The following is a 19,082-nucleotide window of genomic DNA, read 5'->3' as shown; positions in this document are numbered from 1 at the left end:
GCTTGACCCACCCTATGAATCCCTCCCCGAATCCAAACCTGCCTAACGCCTCCAACAAATACTCCCACTCCACCCTGCCAAAGGCCTTCTCCGCGTCCATTGCAGCCACCACTTCCGCATCCCCCCCCCCCTCCGAGGGCATCATGATAATATTCAGGAGCCTCCTCACATTCGTGTTCAGCTGCCTGCCCTTAACGAAACCCGCCTGGTCCTCCCCAATCACTCCCGGGACACAGTCCTCTATTCTGGTGGCCAGAATGTTTGCCAACAGTTTGGGGTCTACATTCAGGAGCGATATCGGCCTGTAGGACCCACACTGAAGCGGATCCTTCTCCTTCTTCAAGATAAGCGAAATCAATGTCTGCGACATTGTCGGAGGGAGGGCCCCTCTCTCCTTTGTCTCATTGAAGGTTCTTAGCAGGAGCGGGCTCAGTAGCTCCGAGAATTTCCTATAAAATTCTACAGGGAAGCCGTCTGGACCTGGGACCTTGCCCGACTGCATGCTTGCCAGCCCCCTGACTACCTCCTCCAACTCTATTGGGGCCCCCAATCCCTCCACCCACTCCACTTCCACCCTCGGGAACCTCAAGTGGCCCATAAACGTCCCCCTCCCCAGGGGGTTCCGACTCATATAACTTCACGTAGAACTCCCTGAATTCTTCATTGACCCTCTCTGGGCTCAGCACCATGTTGCCCTCCTTATCTCGCACTCCCACAATCTCTCTAGCCGCCTCCCTCTTGCGCAGTTGGTGCGCCAGCATCCTAATCGCCTTCTCCCCATACTCGTAGACTGCTCCTTTCACTTTCCTTAACTGCGCCTCCGCCTTCCCCAAGGTCAGCAAGTCGAACTCCGCCTGAAGTTTCCGGCGTTCGTTCAGCAGCCCCCCCTCTGGGGCCTCTGCGTATCTCCTGTCTACCCGGAGTATCTCTCCCAACAGCCTCTCCCTCTCCGCGGGACCTGATGGAGATTAACTCTCCCCTAACGACCGCCTTGAAAGCCTCCCACACCACTGCCACCGTTACCTCCCCTGTGTCTTTCGCTCCCACATAGTTCTCAATGCTCCTCCCTATCCACCCACACACCACCTCATCCGCCAGCAGCCCCACATCCAGTCTCCAAAGAGGGCGCTGACCCCTCTCCACCCCCAGCCGCAGATCCACCCAGTGCGGGGCATGGTCCGAGACCGCAATGGCCGAGTATTCAACCCCCTCCACCCTCTGGATCAGCGCCCTACTCAACACCAAGAAGTCTATCTGCGAATAGACTTTATGGACGTGGGAGAAAAAGGAGAACTCCTTCGCCCTTGGACGCGCAAACCTCCACAGGTCCACACCCCCCATCCGGCCCATGAACTCCCACAGGGCCCTGGCCGCCTCCGGCTCTTTCCCGACCTGGACTTGGGACGGTCCAAAATCGGGTCCAAGACTGTATTAAAGTCCCCGCCCATAATCAGGCTACTTGACTCCAAATCCGGGATCCTACCCAACACATGCCTCATGAAGTCCGCATCGTCCCAGTTTGGGGCATACACATTCACTAGCACCACCCCGAGCCCCCTGCAGCTTGCCACTCACCATTATGTACCTGCCCCCCCTTGTCCACCACGATACTCCCCGCCTCAAATGCCACTCGTTTACTAACCAAAATTGCCACCCCTCTGGTCAACACAGTTATTGACCCTGGTTTAGACGGGTCAAGCTCAAGAACTAAAAGGGTTCATGGGGCAGATGGGGGGGGGGGGGGTTGGGCAGCCGAAGGTGAAGGAGTTCTCCTTCTACTCACACGTGCATAAAGTGTACTCCCGGATTGATTTCTTTATTCTGAGCAGGGCTTTGCTGAGGGGGGTGGTGGACACGGGGTACTCATAGAACCTGGGACCCTGGCGCTGTGAAGCCACAGTGCTCGGCAATCACAATCTCAGACCATGCCCCGCGCTGGGTTGACCTACAGGTTAGTAAAGACAGTAACCAGAGGCCGCACTGGAGGTTAGACGTGGGTCTTTTAGCTGACAAAGGGGTGCGCGGGCGGCTGAGGAAATGTATTCAGAACTACCTTGAAGTCAACGACACGGGGGAAATTTCAGCAGCGGTGGTCAGGTAAGCATTGAAGGCGGTGGTTAGAGGGGAGCTGATCTCGGTATGGGCCCACAGGGAGAAGGTAGACAGGGCAGAGACGGACCGACTGGTAAAGTAGATATTACAGGTCAACAGGAGGTATGCGGAGACCCCAAAGGCAGCACTTTTAAGGGAAAGGCAGAGGCTACAGGCGGAGTTCGGCTTGTTAACCACAGGGAGGGCAGTGGAGCAGCTGAAAAAGGCGAGGGGGCGATTTATGAGCATGGAGAGAAGGCCAGCAGAATGCTTGCACAGCAGCTTAGAAAGAGGGAGGCAGCCAGGGAGATAGGGAAAGTAAAGGATGGGGATGGGAACCTGGTTGGAGACTCAGCAGGAGTGAATAAGGCATTTAAGGAGTTTTATAGTAGGCTGTATTGGTCGGAACCCCCAACGGGGCCGGGGGGGATGAGGCACTTCCTAGGGGTCTGAATTTCCTGAAGGTAGACGGGGAGCTGGTAGAAGGGCTGGGGGCCCCGATCTGGATAGAAGAGATAGCGGAGGGTTTGAAGGTCATGCAGTCGGGTAAAGCACCGGGGCCGGACGGGTACCTAGTGGAGTTCTGTAAAAAGTTATCTGGGATATTGGGGCCGTTGTTGATGAGGACATTCAATGAGGCAAGGGAGAGAGGGGTACTTCCCCGACGATGTCACAGGCCACGATTTCGCTGATCCTGAAGAACCCGGAGCTATGCGGGTCCTACAGGCCGATATCCCTATTGAATGTGGACGCCAAACTGCTGGCCAAAAGTTTGTCCTCTAGGATTGAGGATCGTGTTCCGGACGTTATTGGGGAGACCAGACGGGGTTTGTTAAGGGAAGGCAGTTGGTGGCCAATGTAAGAAGAATATTAAACATGATCATGATGCCCCGGAAGGTAGGGAGGTGGAGATAGTGGTCGCAATGGACGCAGAGAAGGCCTTTGATCGGGAATATCTGTGGGAGGTACTGGGACGGTTCGGATTTGGGCGGGGCTTTATTGACTGGGTCAGGTTACTGCATCAGGCTCCTGTGGCGAGCGTACGGACGAATAGATCATAAATCATAGAATTTACAGTGCAGAAGGAGGCCATTCGGCCCATCGAGTCTGCACCAGCTCTTGGAAAAAACACCCTGCCAAAGCCCACACCCCCCACCCTATCCCCATAACCCAGTAACCCTACCCAATACTAAGGGCAATTTTGGACACTAAGTGCAATTTAGCATGGCCAATCCACCTAACCTGCACATTTTTGGACCGTGGGAGAAAACCGGAGCACCCGGAGGAAACCCACGCACACACGGGCAGAATGTGCAGACTCCGCACAGACAGTGACCCAGGCCGGGAATCGAACCTGGGACCCCGGAGCTGTGAAGCAAATGTGCTAACCATAATGCTACCGTGCTGCCCATCGGACTATTTTAGGCTGCATCGGGGGACAAGATAGGGATGTCCCCTCTCCCCACTGTTGTTCGCGTTAGCCATAGAGCCGCTGGCAATTGCACTGAGCCTCAAGGGGCTTGAAGGGGCTGATCGACCTGCTCCTGTACGTTTCGGACCCAGCAGAGGGGATGGAAGAAATCATAAGGATTCTGGGGAAATTTGGCCGGTTTTCACGGTATAAACTAAATATGGGGAAAAGTGAGATGTTTGCGGTCCAGGCGAGGGGACAGGAGAGGCGATTGGGGGGGCTGGCGTTTAGGGTGGTAGGGGGAAGCTTTCGGTATCGAGGCAGCCAAGTGGCGCGGGAATGGGAACGGCTGCACAAAGTAAATCTGGCCCTGTTTGTGTTTCAGTGTCTCCCCATCTTTATTCCGCGGTCCTTTTTTAAACGGGTCAATAAAGTGATCATTGGCTTTGTATGGGTGGGCAAGATCCCGCAAGTAAAGAGGGGGATGCTTGAGCGGAGCTGGGGAGAGGGCGGGCTGGCGCTGCCAAACTTCAATAACTACTATTGGGCGGCGAATATAGCCATGATCAGGAAGTGGGTGGTTGGGTGGTGATTTTCGGGGTGTCAGAAGATCCAGGAATCCAGGAGGAGAAAGATGCAGATGTTCTGGCCTTTGATTCCCTGGTAGCCCGGAGATGGATATTATTAGCTTGGAGAGACTCAAAGCCCCCGAAGTCGGAGACCTGGCTATCGGACATGGTTAGCTTTCTCGGTTTGGAGAAAATCAAGTTCGCCTTGAGACGGTCAATGTTAGGGTTCGCCTGGAGGTGGCAACCGTTCGTCGACTTCTTTGCGGAAAATTAATCGTCAGCAGAAGGGGGGGGGGGGGGGGGGGGGGGGGGGGTTAGTTTAGCTTGGAGTAGGGGGTTACTAAAGGTGGGACCTGTAAGGGAGGAAGACGGCTTTTGCACTATGTTTTATAGATTCATAAACAGTTTATTTTGTTGTTGTAAAACCAAAAAATAGCTCAATAAAATGTTTATTAAAAAAAAAATGATGAGGACTTTAAACGGGGCTGAGGGCTCAGGGAAGGTTAGCAAAGTTTCCAGAACACTTCATAGAGCAGAGTATGGAAAGTGGCAGGAATCTAACACCAGGCACAGCAAAAAAGGGACAACTGAGAGAAGGGGGGGGGGGGTCAATGTAAGACTGAGCGTGTTGTACCTAGATACGAGCAGTATACGAAATGAGATAAATTGGAATGAGATAAATCTTGAAATTGGCAGGTACGATAATGTGGGCATCACAGAGACGTGGCTACAAGGGGATCATGGCTGGGATCCAAATATCCAAGGATATGTGTCCTATCGAAGGGACAGGCAGAGGGGGCGGTGCTGTTCTGTTAGTAAGAAATTAACTTAAAATAGTAAGAAACAATATAGGATCGTAAGGCGTAGAATCTGTATGGGTTCTGTGCAGAGTTGAGGAATCGCAAAGGAAAAAAAGAACCTGATGGGAGTTATGTCTAGGCCCCCTAGCAGCAGTCAGGATGTGGGGCAGGAAATAAATCAGGAGACAGGAAATGCATATAAGAAAGGCAATAATCAGGGGGGACTTCAATATACAGGTGGACTGGGAAAATCAGGTTGGCAACAGATCCCAAGAAAAGGAATTTGTGGCATGTCTAAGAGATGGTTTTTTTGGAATTGCTTGTGGTAGAGCCCACTAAGGAACAAGCAATTCTGGATTTGGTGACGTTTAATGAGGCAGACTTGATTAAGGAACTTAAGGTGAAGGAACCCATAGGGGGCAGTCACCACAATATGATAGAATTCATCCTGCAGTTTGAGAGGGAGAAGCTGGAGACTGATGTAACAGTTTTACAATTGAATAAAGGGAACTACAAAGACATGAGGGAGGAGCTGGTCAGAGTTGATTGGAAGGGGAGCCGAGCAGGGAAGACAGTTGAAAAGCAACGGCAGGAGTTTTGGGAGGTTATTCGGGAGGCAAAACAGAAATTCATCCCAAGGGGATGCCTTTTTACAAGGCAACCATGGCTGACAAGGGACGTTGAGGACAGCATAAAAGCAAAGGAAAAGGCATACAATGTAGCGAGGATCAGTGGGAAGTCAGAGGATTGGGAAGCCTATAAAAGCACACGGAGGACAACTAAAAAAAGCAATCAGGGGGAGAAGATGAAATATGAGTGTAAGATTGCTAGTAATATAAAAGGTAAGAGAGAGGCAAGAATGGACATTGGACCTGTAGCCACCTAAATTGGCCAGCTCCCGATTTAAAATGGCGAACGGCAAAGGCTGATGGGAAAGTCAGCCAACAAGACAGAATCCAGCAGCTGCAGGTTTGCTGTGTATTTACCTCTGCAAAGGCCAGACAACATCGATACCAGCGACCATCAGCATGACAACGTAGCAGCTATCTGCATACTGATGAGCAATCCCCGGGAACAATAAGTAACATTTTGGACACACAAAGCAAAGCCAGACACCTCGGCGCCAGCAGGAGCCAACACAAAGGAGGTGAACGAGCACCTCAATCAGGGAACCGCTCCAGTATTGGAGAAATCGAACCAAGCGATTGGAACGAAGTCCAATCACTTGGGACCAGATACAGGGTCCGCCCCGAAAGGCAGGAAGCCCCTGGGGACTATAAGAGTTAAGCCCCAAGTTCAAATCGCTCTCTCTTCACCTCTTCGTCTTGCCCGGGTCACCCAGCAACACGAACCAACCTTGACCGTGACCAGTGCAGTGACCACCGAACAAAGTAAGTCTTAATTCAACGCTCGCTACGAGATAGGCGCTCCTAGCTACCATTCCGTACCAACTTCGAATCCCACAGACTCAGAACCCGAACGAAAGGCCATTTGTTCCCCTGACCTGGTGGGCCAGTCCGAAGTTAAGTATAGGCCTGTTAGTTGTAGAAGTAACTTAGACGTAGAATTTGTGCATGAGTAGCGATTACGGTGTATAATAAATGTGCTTTGATTTGAATCTTACTAATCGGTGTATTGGGTTATTGATCATCACCCGGACTTGAACCTCGTGGCGGTATCATAAAGATATCTGGCGTCTCGAGAGCAAAGGTAATAAAACAGAGCAATTGAACCAATGGAAAGTTAGCAACAGGCCATTGGTAAATGAGGCTGGAGAAGTAGTAAGAGGGAACAAAGTGGCAGAGGAACTGAATAGTTATTTTGCATCAGTCTTCACAGTGGAAGACACCAGTGGCATACCACAACTTCAAGAGAGTGAGGGGGCAGAGTGCAGTGGCCATCACTAAGGAGAAGATTCTGGGGAAACTGAAAGGTCAGAAGATGGATAAATCACCCGGACCGGATGGACTACACCACAGGGTCCTGAAGGAGATAGTGGAGGAATTGGTGGTTATCTTTCAGGAATCACCGGAGGCAGGGAGGGTCCCAGAGGATTGGAAAATGGCTAATGTAACACCCAAGAAGGGAGAGAGGCAGAAGAAGGGAAATTACAGGTCAGTTAGTCTGACTTTGATGAGTCTATTATTAAGGATGAGATTGTGAGATTGCAGAGTACTTAGAAGTGCATGGTAAAATAGGACTGCGTCAGCATGGATTCATTAAGGATAGGTCATACTTGACAAATCTGTTAGAATTCTTTGAGGAGGTAACGAGGAAGTTAAGACAAAGGAGAACAGTGGACATGATCTATTTGGATTTCCAGAAGGCCTTTGACAAAGTGCAGTACAGGAGGCTGCTAAATAAGAAAAGAGCCAATGGTGTTAGGGACTAGGAATGGGCATGGATAGAGGATTAGCTGACGAGCAGAAAGCAGAGAGTGGAGATACAAGGGTCCTTTCCAGGATGGTAGTCAGTGACTGGTGGTGTTCCGCAGGGATCAGTGTTGGGACCACATCTATTCACGATATAGATTAATGATCTGAAGAAGGAACTGAGGGCATTGTTGCAAAGTTTGCAGATGATACAAAGATATGAAGAGGGACAGGACATATTGAGGAATCAGTGAGGCTGCAGAAGGACCTGGACAGGGTAGGAGAGTGGGCAAAGAAGTGGCAGATGGAATACAATGTAGAAAGGTGTGAGGTTTTACACTTTGGTAGGAAGAATTGAGATATAGACTATTTCCTAAATGGGGACGGCTTTGGAAATCTGAAGCACAAAGGGACTTAGAAGTCCTAGTTTGGGATTCTCTCAAGGTTACCGTGCAGGTTCAGTTGGCAGTTAGGAAGGCAAATGCAATGTTAGCATTCATGTCGAGAGGGCTAGAATACAAGACCAGGGATGTACAGCTGAGGCTGTATAAGGCTCTGGTCAGACCCCATTTGGAGTGGTTTTGGGCCCCGAATCCAAGGATGTGCTGGCCTTGGAGAGGGTCCAGAGTAGTTTTACAACCTCCCCGGGTCCAGAGGAGGGTGCAAAGTTAATTACCTCCTATATCTACTTGTGCACTGATTGATTTTGAAAAGGTACCAGGAGCAAAAACAATTCATTTCATAGACCTGAAATGTTAGCCCTGTTGGAGTATGGTCAGAAATATCAGTTTTTAGTTCATATTCCATCAGCTGCAGTATTGCATTTTTTCCCCATATATTGAATTCTAGATCATTAAGATTTTCAAAAAGAGCAATGGTCTTGATATGAACCTCCTGGAGAACAGGACAAAAAAAACAATTTTTCACCACTAAGCTCGGCTTTCTGTCACTTAACCAATGTTATATCCATGCTGCCACTGTCCCTTTAATCCCATACGCTATCAAAATTACAAGCAAATAACTCAATGCTTCACATTCAAAATGCAACAGTATGCAGAGAAATGGTGTACATTAACCGGGAATGTTATCCGTGTTATCTGTGTTTCGGTAGCACAGTGGATGGCACTGTTGCTTCACAGCGCCAGGGACCTGGGTTCGATTCCCGGCTTGGGTCACTGTCTGCGGTGTCTGCACGTTCTCCCCGTGTCTGCGTGGGTTTCCTCCGGGTGTTCCGGTTTACTCCCACAAAAAGCCCCGAAAGATGTGCTTGTTCGGTGAATTGGACATTCTGAATTCTCCCTCAGTGTACCCAAACAGGTACTGGCAACTATGGGCGACTAGGGGCTTTTCACAGTAACTTCATTGCGGTGTTAATGTAAGCCTACTTATGACACTAATAAAGATTATTATTATTAATTTTAAAAGCCTCACAAAAGTAATGAGGTTAAATGGCTGAATGTAAGAAAGTACTAAAAATGTAAAGAAAAACTGAATCATGAACATAATAGGAGATGCACAAACTTTTTGAACACCAGAATCTAAGGAAACAAGTATGTTTAGTAAAAGCCAAATGCCTGAAATGGTTCTTCTAACTGTTGAAAAATGGTTATCCATTGAACTGCTGTAAGCAATTGTGCATGGTTGGCCAAAATGACGATACACAAATAATTATATTATAGCCCTTAGGCAGAGTGTCTGGTGCAAGAATGGTATATGCCTGCAGTTAATCCTGTTAGACCTTGTACAGCCAAGGAGAGTGCTGTTAGAAAACAGATTGCTTTATCACAAGTGATCTTGGTGCACAAGCTATTCAATTTAAAACAAAATTAGATAAACATTTGAAAATGAAGATTTAAAAAAAGCTACAGTGAAAGGGTAGGGAAATGAGATTAGAATAAATAGCGGTAGTTGAAGACGAAGCTACTGGCATAAACATGATATAAAGCAATGACCTACTTCTGTCCTGTAATTCATCAATCAGGAATATAGGAGTAGGCTACTCGACCCCTTGGACCTGTTAAATTTGACCATGACTAACCTGTGATATGAAACCTGACATTTTCTCACAGGGAGTGGGGTGGGGAGGGGCACCTGGGTGGACTACAACTCCTGGCAGGCTGAGGGTTTTGGCACATGTGCTGTATACAGCAGTGTGTCTGGATGTGCATGTTCCTATCTAGGTTTCTCCTCCTACAGGTAACGGGCTCAGCCATCCTGATAGCAGTATGGCTGCATGGAAAAATGGTGCAAGAATTCAATCTCAGGACCAAGCATGGTGCCATAAAAGGTGTCTCCAGACAATATACAGGAACCAGCTGACGGTCTAAGAAGAGGAGCCCAAGACAAGGGACATGGAGAGGTCCTAGTTAAGAAAGAGAGGAGCAGAGAAAGAGGCTCCAAGCAGAGAGATGTCTGCAGTTTGGAGACTTTATGGAATGACGTGTCAAGAGAAGCCCTGGAGATCGGAGAAGGCAGAAGGTTGATGACCCTTTGGTGCAGTATTGTTCTGCTTGGGAATGAAAATGAAATGAATCAAAATCACTTATTGTTACAAGTAGACTAACCACAGATTTGAGCCAGGGAGGTGGGATGGAAATTTTCGGAAATGGGAGGAGAAGAGGATTAAGACGCTAAAATATTTGTTTCTGAGGGGTCGCTTTGCAGGACTGAAGGAGCTGGAAGCGAAGTATGGGCTGGAGGGGGGAGTGTTTAGATACATGCAGGTTCGAGATTTTGCCAGAAAGGAAATACAGAGCTTGCCGGTGGAACCGGCCTCCACATTGCTTGAGGAGGTGCAGACGACAGGGGGACTGGAGAAGGGTGTAGTGTCAGAGGATTACGGAGCGATTTTGGAAGAGGAGAAGGCACCAATGGAAGGGATCAAAGCAAAGTGGGAGGAAGAGTTGGGAGAGGTTATGGAGGAGGGGTTCTGGTGTGAGGTGCTCCGGAGAGTAAATGCCTCCACCTCGTGCGCGAGGTTGGGGCTGATACAGCTGAAGGTGGTATACAGAGCACACCTCACGAGGGCGAGGATGAGCAGATTCTTTGAAGGAGTTGAAGATGTGTGAGAGCATTGCGGGGGGTGCCCCCCTAATCACATTCATATGTTTTGGTCCTGTCCAAAGCTGGAGGTTTAGTGGAAGGAGGTTTTTAGGGTAATTTCCAAGGTGGTGCATGTGAAACTGGACCCGGGACCCCGGGAGGCCACTTTCGGGGTGTCGGACCAGCCAGGGTTGGAAACGGATGCGGAGGCAGATATCGTAGCTTTTGCCTCGTTGATAGCCCGAAGGCGGATCCTGGTGGGATGGAGAGCACCCTCTCCACCCTGTGCCTTGGTGTGGCGGGGGGACGTGTTGGAATTCTCGACTCTTGAGAAGGTTAAGTTTGAACTGAGGTGAAGGACGGAGGGGTTCTACAATTCATGGGCATTATTCATTATGCACTTTCAAGAACTGGATAACATCGAACATTAGTTGGGGAGGGTGGGTGGGAGGGTTGGGGGGGGGGGCGGTGTGTGTTAATGGTGACTATGGGTGATTCCTGATTCCTTTTTGTTATTTATTTATGTAAACATGCGGGCTAATGTCTGGGGTTTGGTGGGAGGATGGGATCATTGTTATTGATATGGGGATTGACATATTTGTTGCTAATTATTGTTTATTGTTGGTGGGTGTACATTTGGGAGAAAATGTGAAAAAGGAGAATAAAAATATATATTTTTTAAAATAAAAAAAAATTGTTACAAGTAGGCTTCAAATGAAGTTACTGTGAAAAGCCCCAAGTAGCCACATTCTGGCGCCTGTTCGGATGTGCGGCCAAAGAGCTGTAGTTGTGCTCGAGAGTTGGTGCTGGAATGCAGATTAAGAAATCTAGGGGAACGGAGTCTCTGGAGCTAAGCTTGAAGCATAGCAATGTAGGCCAACATCAAGGCAATCCGAGTGGGAAAAATATTTGGAGAGAAATTCCCAAGGTCAGATCTTGGAAGGTAAAGAGTGGAATCCCTCATGAGAGAGACAGAGCTTCAACCAGATTGGTTGACTCAGTGTTTAATTACATCAGGATGAGTTGTTGAAAAATCCATACAATGTCTTGGTTGTGTCTGCCATTTATTGTGCAGTGTGGCGTGTTCGACCAGTTTGCCCATAATTCACACGCATTTCATATTAACTTTAAATATTAGAGCATGAGATATATATTGTAATTTGGTTTATCTTTCTAACCTTGTATAGTAAAGTTTATATCTATTCAAAACTCGTGGAATCTTGTTGCTTTATTCTCCTAGCAACTCTTGAATCTTAAACTTTGTCTGCTTTAAACAAAAAGTTTATGGTCCCCAAAGGGATCATACCAAACATTTCAGGGCAAGGTCCAGGGTCATAATAACAGTATTTTTAACTTGACCCATTCACCTTTAGTTTCAAAACCTTGCCTAACAAAAATCTATCAATCTCAAATTTGAAAGTTTTCTGTTGATCTCCAGCCTCAACAAAGTTTTGGGGGATGGAGTTCCAGATTTCTACCACCCTCTATGTGAAGAAGTACTTTTCTGACATCACACCCAGCTCTAACATTAAGGTTATCATGAAATTCCCACCACAGAACAGTTTCCTCTATATAGTCTATCAATTCCATTACTCATCTTAAACATTTCAATTAGATGTGGTCCATATCATCCCTTAATCTTCTACATAAAAGGAACATGCTCTATGTAACCCATCCTCAACTGATTATTTCCGTTGTAAAAACTTTATGTTGGAACAATCGTAACTGCTGGGCAATTTGTGTCTTTTTTTAAAGCTCAGGCTCTCCCTCTGCAGGCCTTATAAGACATCATCTCTTTTTGTACAGAAGTAAAATAATAAAACTATTAAAATTGCAGCAACAATAATTTTTTATAAAACATTGTTCATATAGCAAAATGACCAAAGTATAGTCAGGTAAAATTTGCAAAGGAGGAGATAGATTATCATAGATTATCATAGAATTTACAGTGCAGAAGGAGGCCATTCGGCCCATCGAGTCTGCACCGGCTGATTATGTAGATGACTACAAGCGTTGCTGAAGAGGTAGGATTTAAGAATGGTCTAAAAAGATGAGAGAAGTAAAAGAGAAGGAATCTTCTTCCGACAAACAAAATAAAACTATTTTCATTAAGAATCAACACTTGAGATTTTTCTAACCTACTATTCTGATATTTGGTCAGAGATTGTTGTTAATTCTATAAACTAAGATTAAATGTGTACAGGGCGGGGGTACCGTTAGATAATTACTTGTGCACAAAGATACACTTATTGGCACTGGTGGGAGTTGCAGGGTTAGGATTTGTAATGTCTCGCTTTGTAAATAAATCTAAAATGGAGTTGATTTCTGGTCTCCTTCAACTGATTGCAAGAAATTCAACAATTGTATTATAAAGAACACTGAAAGTAACCTTGCACCACATCAGCAAAGGCAATCCTGCCCCAGCATGGAAAGAGATAAGCACTTCACGTATTTAAACCTGTGATGCTCAGCTCCTTCTTCAATTTGGCACACTTAGCTCCTCCCAATAGCACGAGTAGAAAATTGATATGCAGGTGACATGAAAAAGGCAACGCCACAATTTGTCTGTGAAGAGGGACTTGGGACAAAGACCTAAGCCTTATGCAGAAAATGCTACAAAGTATCGAAACAGATCATCACAACCTACACATAGGACAAGGACCCGGTCAAAAGCATATATATTAAATAGCTAACGATACACACAGAGCCACCAATTGTACTCCACCCTGATGGATAAATGCTGGAGGTACTGTGGCTACAAATACTTTCACACATTCTAGAATTACAAAAGGCCGGAACAAGCTTTATAATTCCCTCTTCTGTGCTGAGCATAACAGATTCAATGGACAGTGAGAAAATGATTTCGCCCTGCACATAATTTATCAACAACAAGACCAAAACATGGAGAACATGACTATCAAAGCAGTTGAATTAGCAGTCTGCCCGGATCTGGAATTACATCGGACTATCTTGATATTCCTGTAATTCAATCCATCTAATTACATAATAAGATTCTTACCCCAAAGTTCAGCCTAAAGAGCAATTAAAGTCAAAATTGTAAGTCAACTAATTCAGGCATGATAGGCACACTACACTGAAGAGGTCAAATAAGCACGTGGAACAAAAAAAATTTGAACACAATTTAGATGATGCACAATTTCTTGCAAATCAAGATACTCAATATCTAAATGTGGTGGTGGGTGGTTGTGCAATCTAGCATGTTAACATACAGACAAATCACCAACCAACAATATAAAATAGTTACAATACTAGCAGGGTACACCATGTAGGCAAAATTAATATGGTTGTTACAAATTCAACTAAGTACTACTCTTAATTTACTTGCATGTACATCTCTCTTGCCCGTTTAATGCACGTAAAATAGGATTACGGAAAGAAAGGTTCCATACCTCCAATAGACCAACAGCAATGGATAGAGCAACTCCAGTGGATCTCAGTGGTCTCTTCCCCTGTGGTACAGGCCAAGGGTCACGTTGCAACTCTCCCAAAAGATCAGTCAAGTTCATGTCAATTTTTTGAACCGGTTGCAAAAATCTGTAAAAATTTGTATTATTTTTTAAAAATTGAATATTTCAGACACGGCAGGACAAATCATACTGCTTGATGTGGATGTTCAATTCAGCTCACCAAAAGGTGAATCAATAAGTCAACACCAAAAATAAGAAAATGATTAATAAACTTAAAAATATGAAAATACTCGACTCATAGAATGTCCAAGCTCCAAATAATAATTAATGCATAAAACACTTCTAATCCCTATCATTCTAATCTATTATTTTAGTTAAGGTATGGATGACAATTCCTCATTTACTCACCAGTATGAACATTGGAAAGGCTCACTGATCATGGTTCATTTTCAACATGAAGAGGCTGCGTGTTGCTTATTTAAAATGCATGGGAATTGCTGATTATATACTATTTAAAACAGTACCATGATTCAACAAAAGATAAAATATCCTGCCCAAGTGGCAGGAAGAAAGCTACAAACCTCGTCTCAAAATGTTCAGCTAATAGTGGCGACAGAAGAAAACCAGAGAGCTCTTGAGAGTAAGCAAATAATGGTCAGTAGGAAAGGTATCTATTCTGAAGCCTTGCATTTGAAGCCCAAATGGATGCATTACATCTTCAAAACTATTATGGTGGATAACAGTTTGAATCCAAGCTTTTCTTCAAAAATGTTTATTTCTGGAACTCAACTTTTATAATGCTGGTTTATTATGAAGATTATCAAGGAGTGATTTTCTACTGGTCCCCCAGCACCATGCACATTGCAAGTTTCCTGTCAAAGTAAATCCCTCTTATCCTCCCCTTCACTGAACAACTCTCATCATTGCTGATTCACATCCCCAACTCATCTCATTTTGCATGCTCTTTTGATTTTTCTATTCTCCTCTTCCCTCCATCCCTCTCCATCCATATTGTGCTTCCCCAACCATATATCCATCCTTTTAACCATGGCATCTCACATGGCCTCTTTATTCCAGTGGCATTGCTCACAGGCAAACCTATTTCCAATCACAGTCTTGTATCTCTTACCACACACATCTCTCAGCAACTTCCAACCACTCTCCTTTCTGTGTATGCCCCTGCAAAAAAAAAACACTCCACCATGTCACTTAGAGTTGCACTTCAAAACTTCCAACTGCTTATTCTCGATTTCCATTTGCCACAGTACTTATATCACAGTCAATCTGCTCTACTGGTCCCTTACCTGCACCGTTGAAACCTTTGTCACAAGTAAAAATGTTATTCTCTGCCATCCTGATGATTCCCTCTGATATTATTAACAATGGAGTTTATAACCTCAATAGCTTGTTTTGCCATTCAATGGCTTAACTCCATTTACCATCCCTGGTTCTGTACATCTCAATATCCTTCCTTAACAAAAGTCCATCTATCTCAGTTTTGACACTTTTGATTGTTCTAATAAAAAACCTGAGGCTAGATCAGAGTTTCACATGCCTACCATCCTTTGTATGAAGAAATGCTTTCTGATAATATTCCTAAAACGGTCTAGCTCTAATTTTAAGGTTATGCCCTCTTATTCAGGGGTCCACCACCAGGGGAAATAGATTCCTCTACTTAACCTTTCAAATCCTTTTATCATGTCAAACACCTCAATTATATCACTCCTTAATCTTGTATATATTTCCTCCTCAAGTACAAAGGGTGCAGAATTGAACATACTTGACATACAATGATATAGTCATCCATCATTTACCAGACTGTGAAAGTATCAGTACCAGACTGTTTCCAGATTTACCAGACTGATTCCAGGGATACGAGGAGAGATTGACGAGGTTGGGATTGTTCTCACTGGAGTTCAGAAGAATGAGGGGGGAATCTCATAGAGACTTATACAATTTTAACAGGACTAGACAGGGTAGATGCAGGGAAGATGTTACCAATGATGGGTGTATCCAGAACTAGGGGTCACAGTCTGAGGATTCAGGGTAAACCATTTCGGACAGATATTAGGAGACATTTTGTCACCCAAACAGTGGTGAGCCTGTGGAATTCATTACCCCAGGAAGTAGTTAATGCTAAAACGTTGAATATATTGGGTGGCTAGATATAGCACTTGGGGAAAATGGGATCAAACGCTATGGGGAGAAAGCAGGATTAGGTTATTGAGTTGGATGATCCTCCTGCTCCTATCTCCTATGTATCTATGTATCATTGTAAGAAGTCTGACAACACCAAGTTAAAGTCCAACAGGTTTGTTTCGAATCACTAGCTTTCGGAGCACTGCTCCTTCCTCAGGTGAATGATGAGGTGTGTTCCAGAAACATATATTATATATATATATATATATATATATATATATAGACAAAGTCAAAGATGCAATACGATACTTTGAATATGAGTCTTTGCAGGTAATTAAGTCTATAGGTCCAGATGGAGCAACTGTAGAGAGGGATAATCACAGGTTAAAGAGATGTGAATTGTCTCAAGCCAGGACAGTTGGTAGGATTTCACAAGCCCAGGCCAGATGGTAGGGGGTGAATGTAATGCAACATGAATCCAAGGTCCCGGTTGAGGCCGTATTCATATGTGCAGAACTTGGCTATAAGTTTCTGCTTGGCGATTCTGCATCGTCGTGCGTCCTGAAGGCTGTCTTGGAGAACGCTTACCCGAAGATCAAAGGCTGAATGCCCATGACTGCTGAAGTGTTCCCCAACTGGAAGGGAACATTCCTGCCTGGCGATTGTCGCGCGATGTCCATTCATCCATTGTCGCAGCGTCTGCATAGTCTCACCAATGTACCATGCTTCGGGACATCCTTTCCTGCAGCGTATGAGGTAGACAAATTTGGCCGAGTCGCACGAGTACAAAGAACAAAGAAAAGTACAGCACAGGAACAGGCCTTTCGGCCCTCCAAGCCTACGCCGACCATGTTGCCCATCTAAACTAAAATCTTCGACACTTCCGGGGCCGTATCCCTCTATCCCCATTCTATTCATGTATTTGTCAAGATGCCCCTTAAATGTCACTATCGTCCCTGCTTCCACCACGTCCGGCAGTGAGTTCCAGGCACCCACTACCCCCTCTGTGTAAAAAGAACTTACCCCGTACATCTCCTCTAAACCTTGCCCCTCGCACCTTAAACCTATGCCCCCTTGTAATTGACCCCTCTACCCTGGGAAAAAGCCTCTGACTATCCACTCTGTCTATGCCCCTCATAATTTTGTAGACGTCCATCAGGTCGCCCTTCAACCTCCTTCGTTCCAGTGAGAACAAACCAAGTTTATTCAACTGCTCCTCATAGCTAATGCCCTCCATACCAGGCAAGATCCTGGTAAATCTCTTCTGCACCCTCTCTAAAGCCTCCACATCCTTCTGGTAGTGTGGTGGCCAGAATTGAACACTATACTCCAAGTGTGGCCTAACTAAGGTTCTATACAGCTGCAACATGCCTTGCCAATTCTTATACTCAATGCCCCGGCCAATGAAGGCAAGCATGCAGTCTGCCTTCTTGACTACCTTCTTCACCTGTGTTGCCCCTCTCATTGACCTGTGGACCTAGATCTCTCTGACTGTCAATACTCTTGAGAATTCTACCATTCACTGTATATTCCGTACCTCTATTAGACCTTCCAAAATGCATTACCTCACATTTGTCCGGATTAACCTCCACCTGCCATCTCACCGCCCAAGTCTCCAAACTATCTAAATCCTGCTGTATCCTCTGACAGTCCTCATCGCTATCCGCAATTCCATCAACCTTTGTGTCGTTCGCAAACTTACCAATCAGGCCAGTTACATTTTCCTCCAAATCATTTACATATACTACGAACAGCAAAGGTCCAAGCACTGAACCCAAGCACTGAACCCTGCGGAACACCACTGGTCACAGCCCTCCAATCAGAAAAGCACCTTCCATTGCTACTCTCTGCCTTCTATGACCTAGCCAGTTCTGTATCCATCTTGTCAGCTCACCTCTGATCCCGTGTGACTTCACCTTTTGTACCAGTCTGCCATGAGGGACTTTGTTAAAGGCCTTACTGAAGTCCATATAGATAATATCCACTGCCCTGCCTGCATCAATCATCTTTGTAACCTCCTCGAAAAACTCTTATCAAGTTAGTGAGACACGACCTCCCCTTCACAAAACCGTGCTGCCTCTCGCTAATATGACCACTTGCTTCCAAATGGGAGTATATCCTGTCTCGAAAAATTCTCTCCAGTAATTTCCCTACCACTGATGTAAGGCTCACCGGCCTGTAGTTCCCTGGATTATCCTTGCTACCCTTCTTAAACAAAGGAACAACATTGGCTATTCTCCAGTCCTCTGGGACATCACTTGATGGGTATGTACCACATACCTGGTGGGTGGTGTTGTCACGTGTAATGGTGGTACCCATGTCGATGATCTGGCACGTCTTGCAGAGATTGCCACGGCAGGGTTCTGTGGTGTCATGGTCGCTGTTCTGAAGACTGGGGAGTTTGCTGCAAACAATGGTTTGTTTGAGGTTGCTCGGTTGTTTGAAGGCAAGTAGCAGGGGGGTGGGGATGGCCTTGGCAAGATGTTCGTCTTTATCAATGACGTGTTGAAGGCTGCGAAGATGATGTCGTAGATTCTCCGCTCCGGGGAAGTACTGGACAACGAAGGGTACTCTGTCGGTTGTGTCCCATGTTTGTCTTCTGAGGTGGTTGGTGCTGTTTTTTGCTGTGGCATTGATAAGTCGAGTGTCATATCCCATTCGTATGAGGGCATCTTTCAGCGTCTGTAGATGTCTGTTATGCTCCTCCTCGTCTGAGCAGATCCTGTGTATACGGATAATGTGTTTAGGGTGGAAGCTGGAGAAGTGGAGCATCGTGAGGCTATCCTTGGGCTTGCGGTAAAGCGAAGTGCTGAGGTGACCGTCCTTGATAGAGATGAATGTCCGAGAATGAAACTGATTCTGAAGAGTAGTCCATTGGGAGTCTGATTGTGGGATTGGAACTTATTGATGTCATCGTGTAGTCGTTTCAGTGAGTCTTCACCGTAGGTCCAAAGGAAAAAAATGTCATCGATGTATCTGGTGTATAACGTCGGTTGAAGATCCTGTGCGGTGAGGAGTTCAAACTTGTGCATGAAGATGTTGGCATATTGAGGTGTGAATTTGGTCCCCATGGCTGGGGATCAAAGTATCGTATTGCATCTTTGACTTTGTCTTTTTTACATGTTTCTGGAACCCACCTCTTCATTCACCGGAGGAAGGAGCAGTACTCCGTAAGCTAGTGATTCGTAACAAACCTGTTGGACTTGAACCTGGTGTTGTCAAGACTTCTT

The 19,082-nt window shown here is 45.9% G+C and overlaps 1 protein-coding gene across 1 annotated transcript in view; it reads right to left on the bottom strand.

Annotated features, from left to right (window-relative positions):
• sec23a (Sec23 homolog A, coat complex II component) overlaps positions 1–19,082 on the bottom strand; it is a 163,125-nt gene that overhangs the window by 61,002 nt on the left and 83,041 nt on the right. Inside the window, exon 7 of the mRNA XM_072488707.1 lies at positions 13,696–13,840. Coding sequence (XP_072344808.1) covers positions 13,696–13,840 — 145 coding nt within the window. The remainder of the gene's footprint in view (positions 1–13,695; positions 13,841–19,082) is intronic.

Source organism: Scyliorhinus torazame, chromosome 2, assembly GCF_047496885.1.
Source record: "Scyliorhinus torazame isolate Kashiwa2021f chromosome 2, sScyTor2.1, whole genome shotgun sequence".
Classification (NCBI taxonomy): Eukaryota; Metazoa; Chordata; class Chondrichthyes; order Carcharhiniformes; family Scyliorhinidae; genus Scyliorhinus; species Scyliorhinus torazame.
This window is presented reverse-complemented; position numbering and strand designations above follow the sequence as displayed.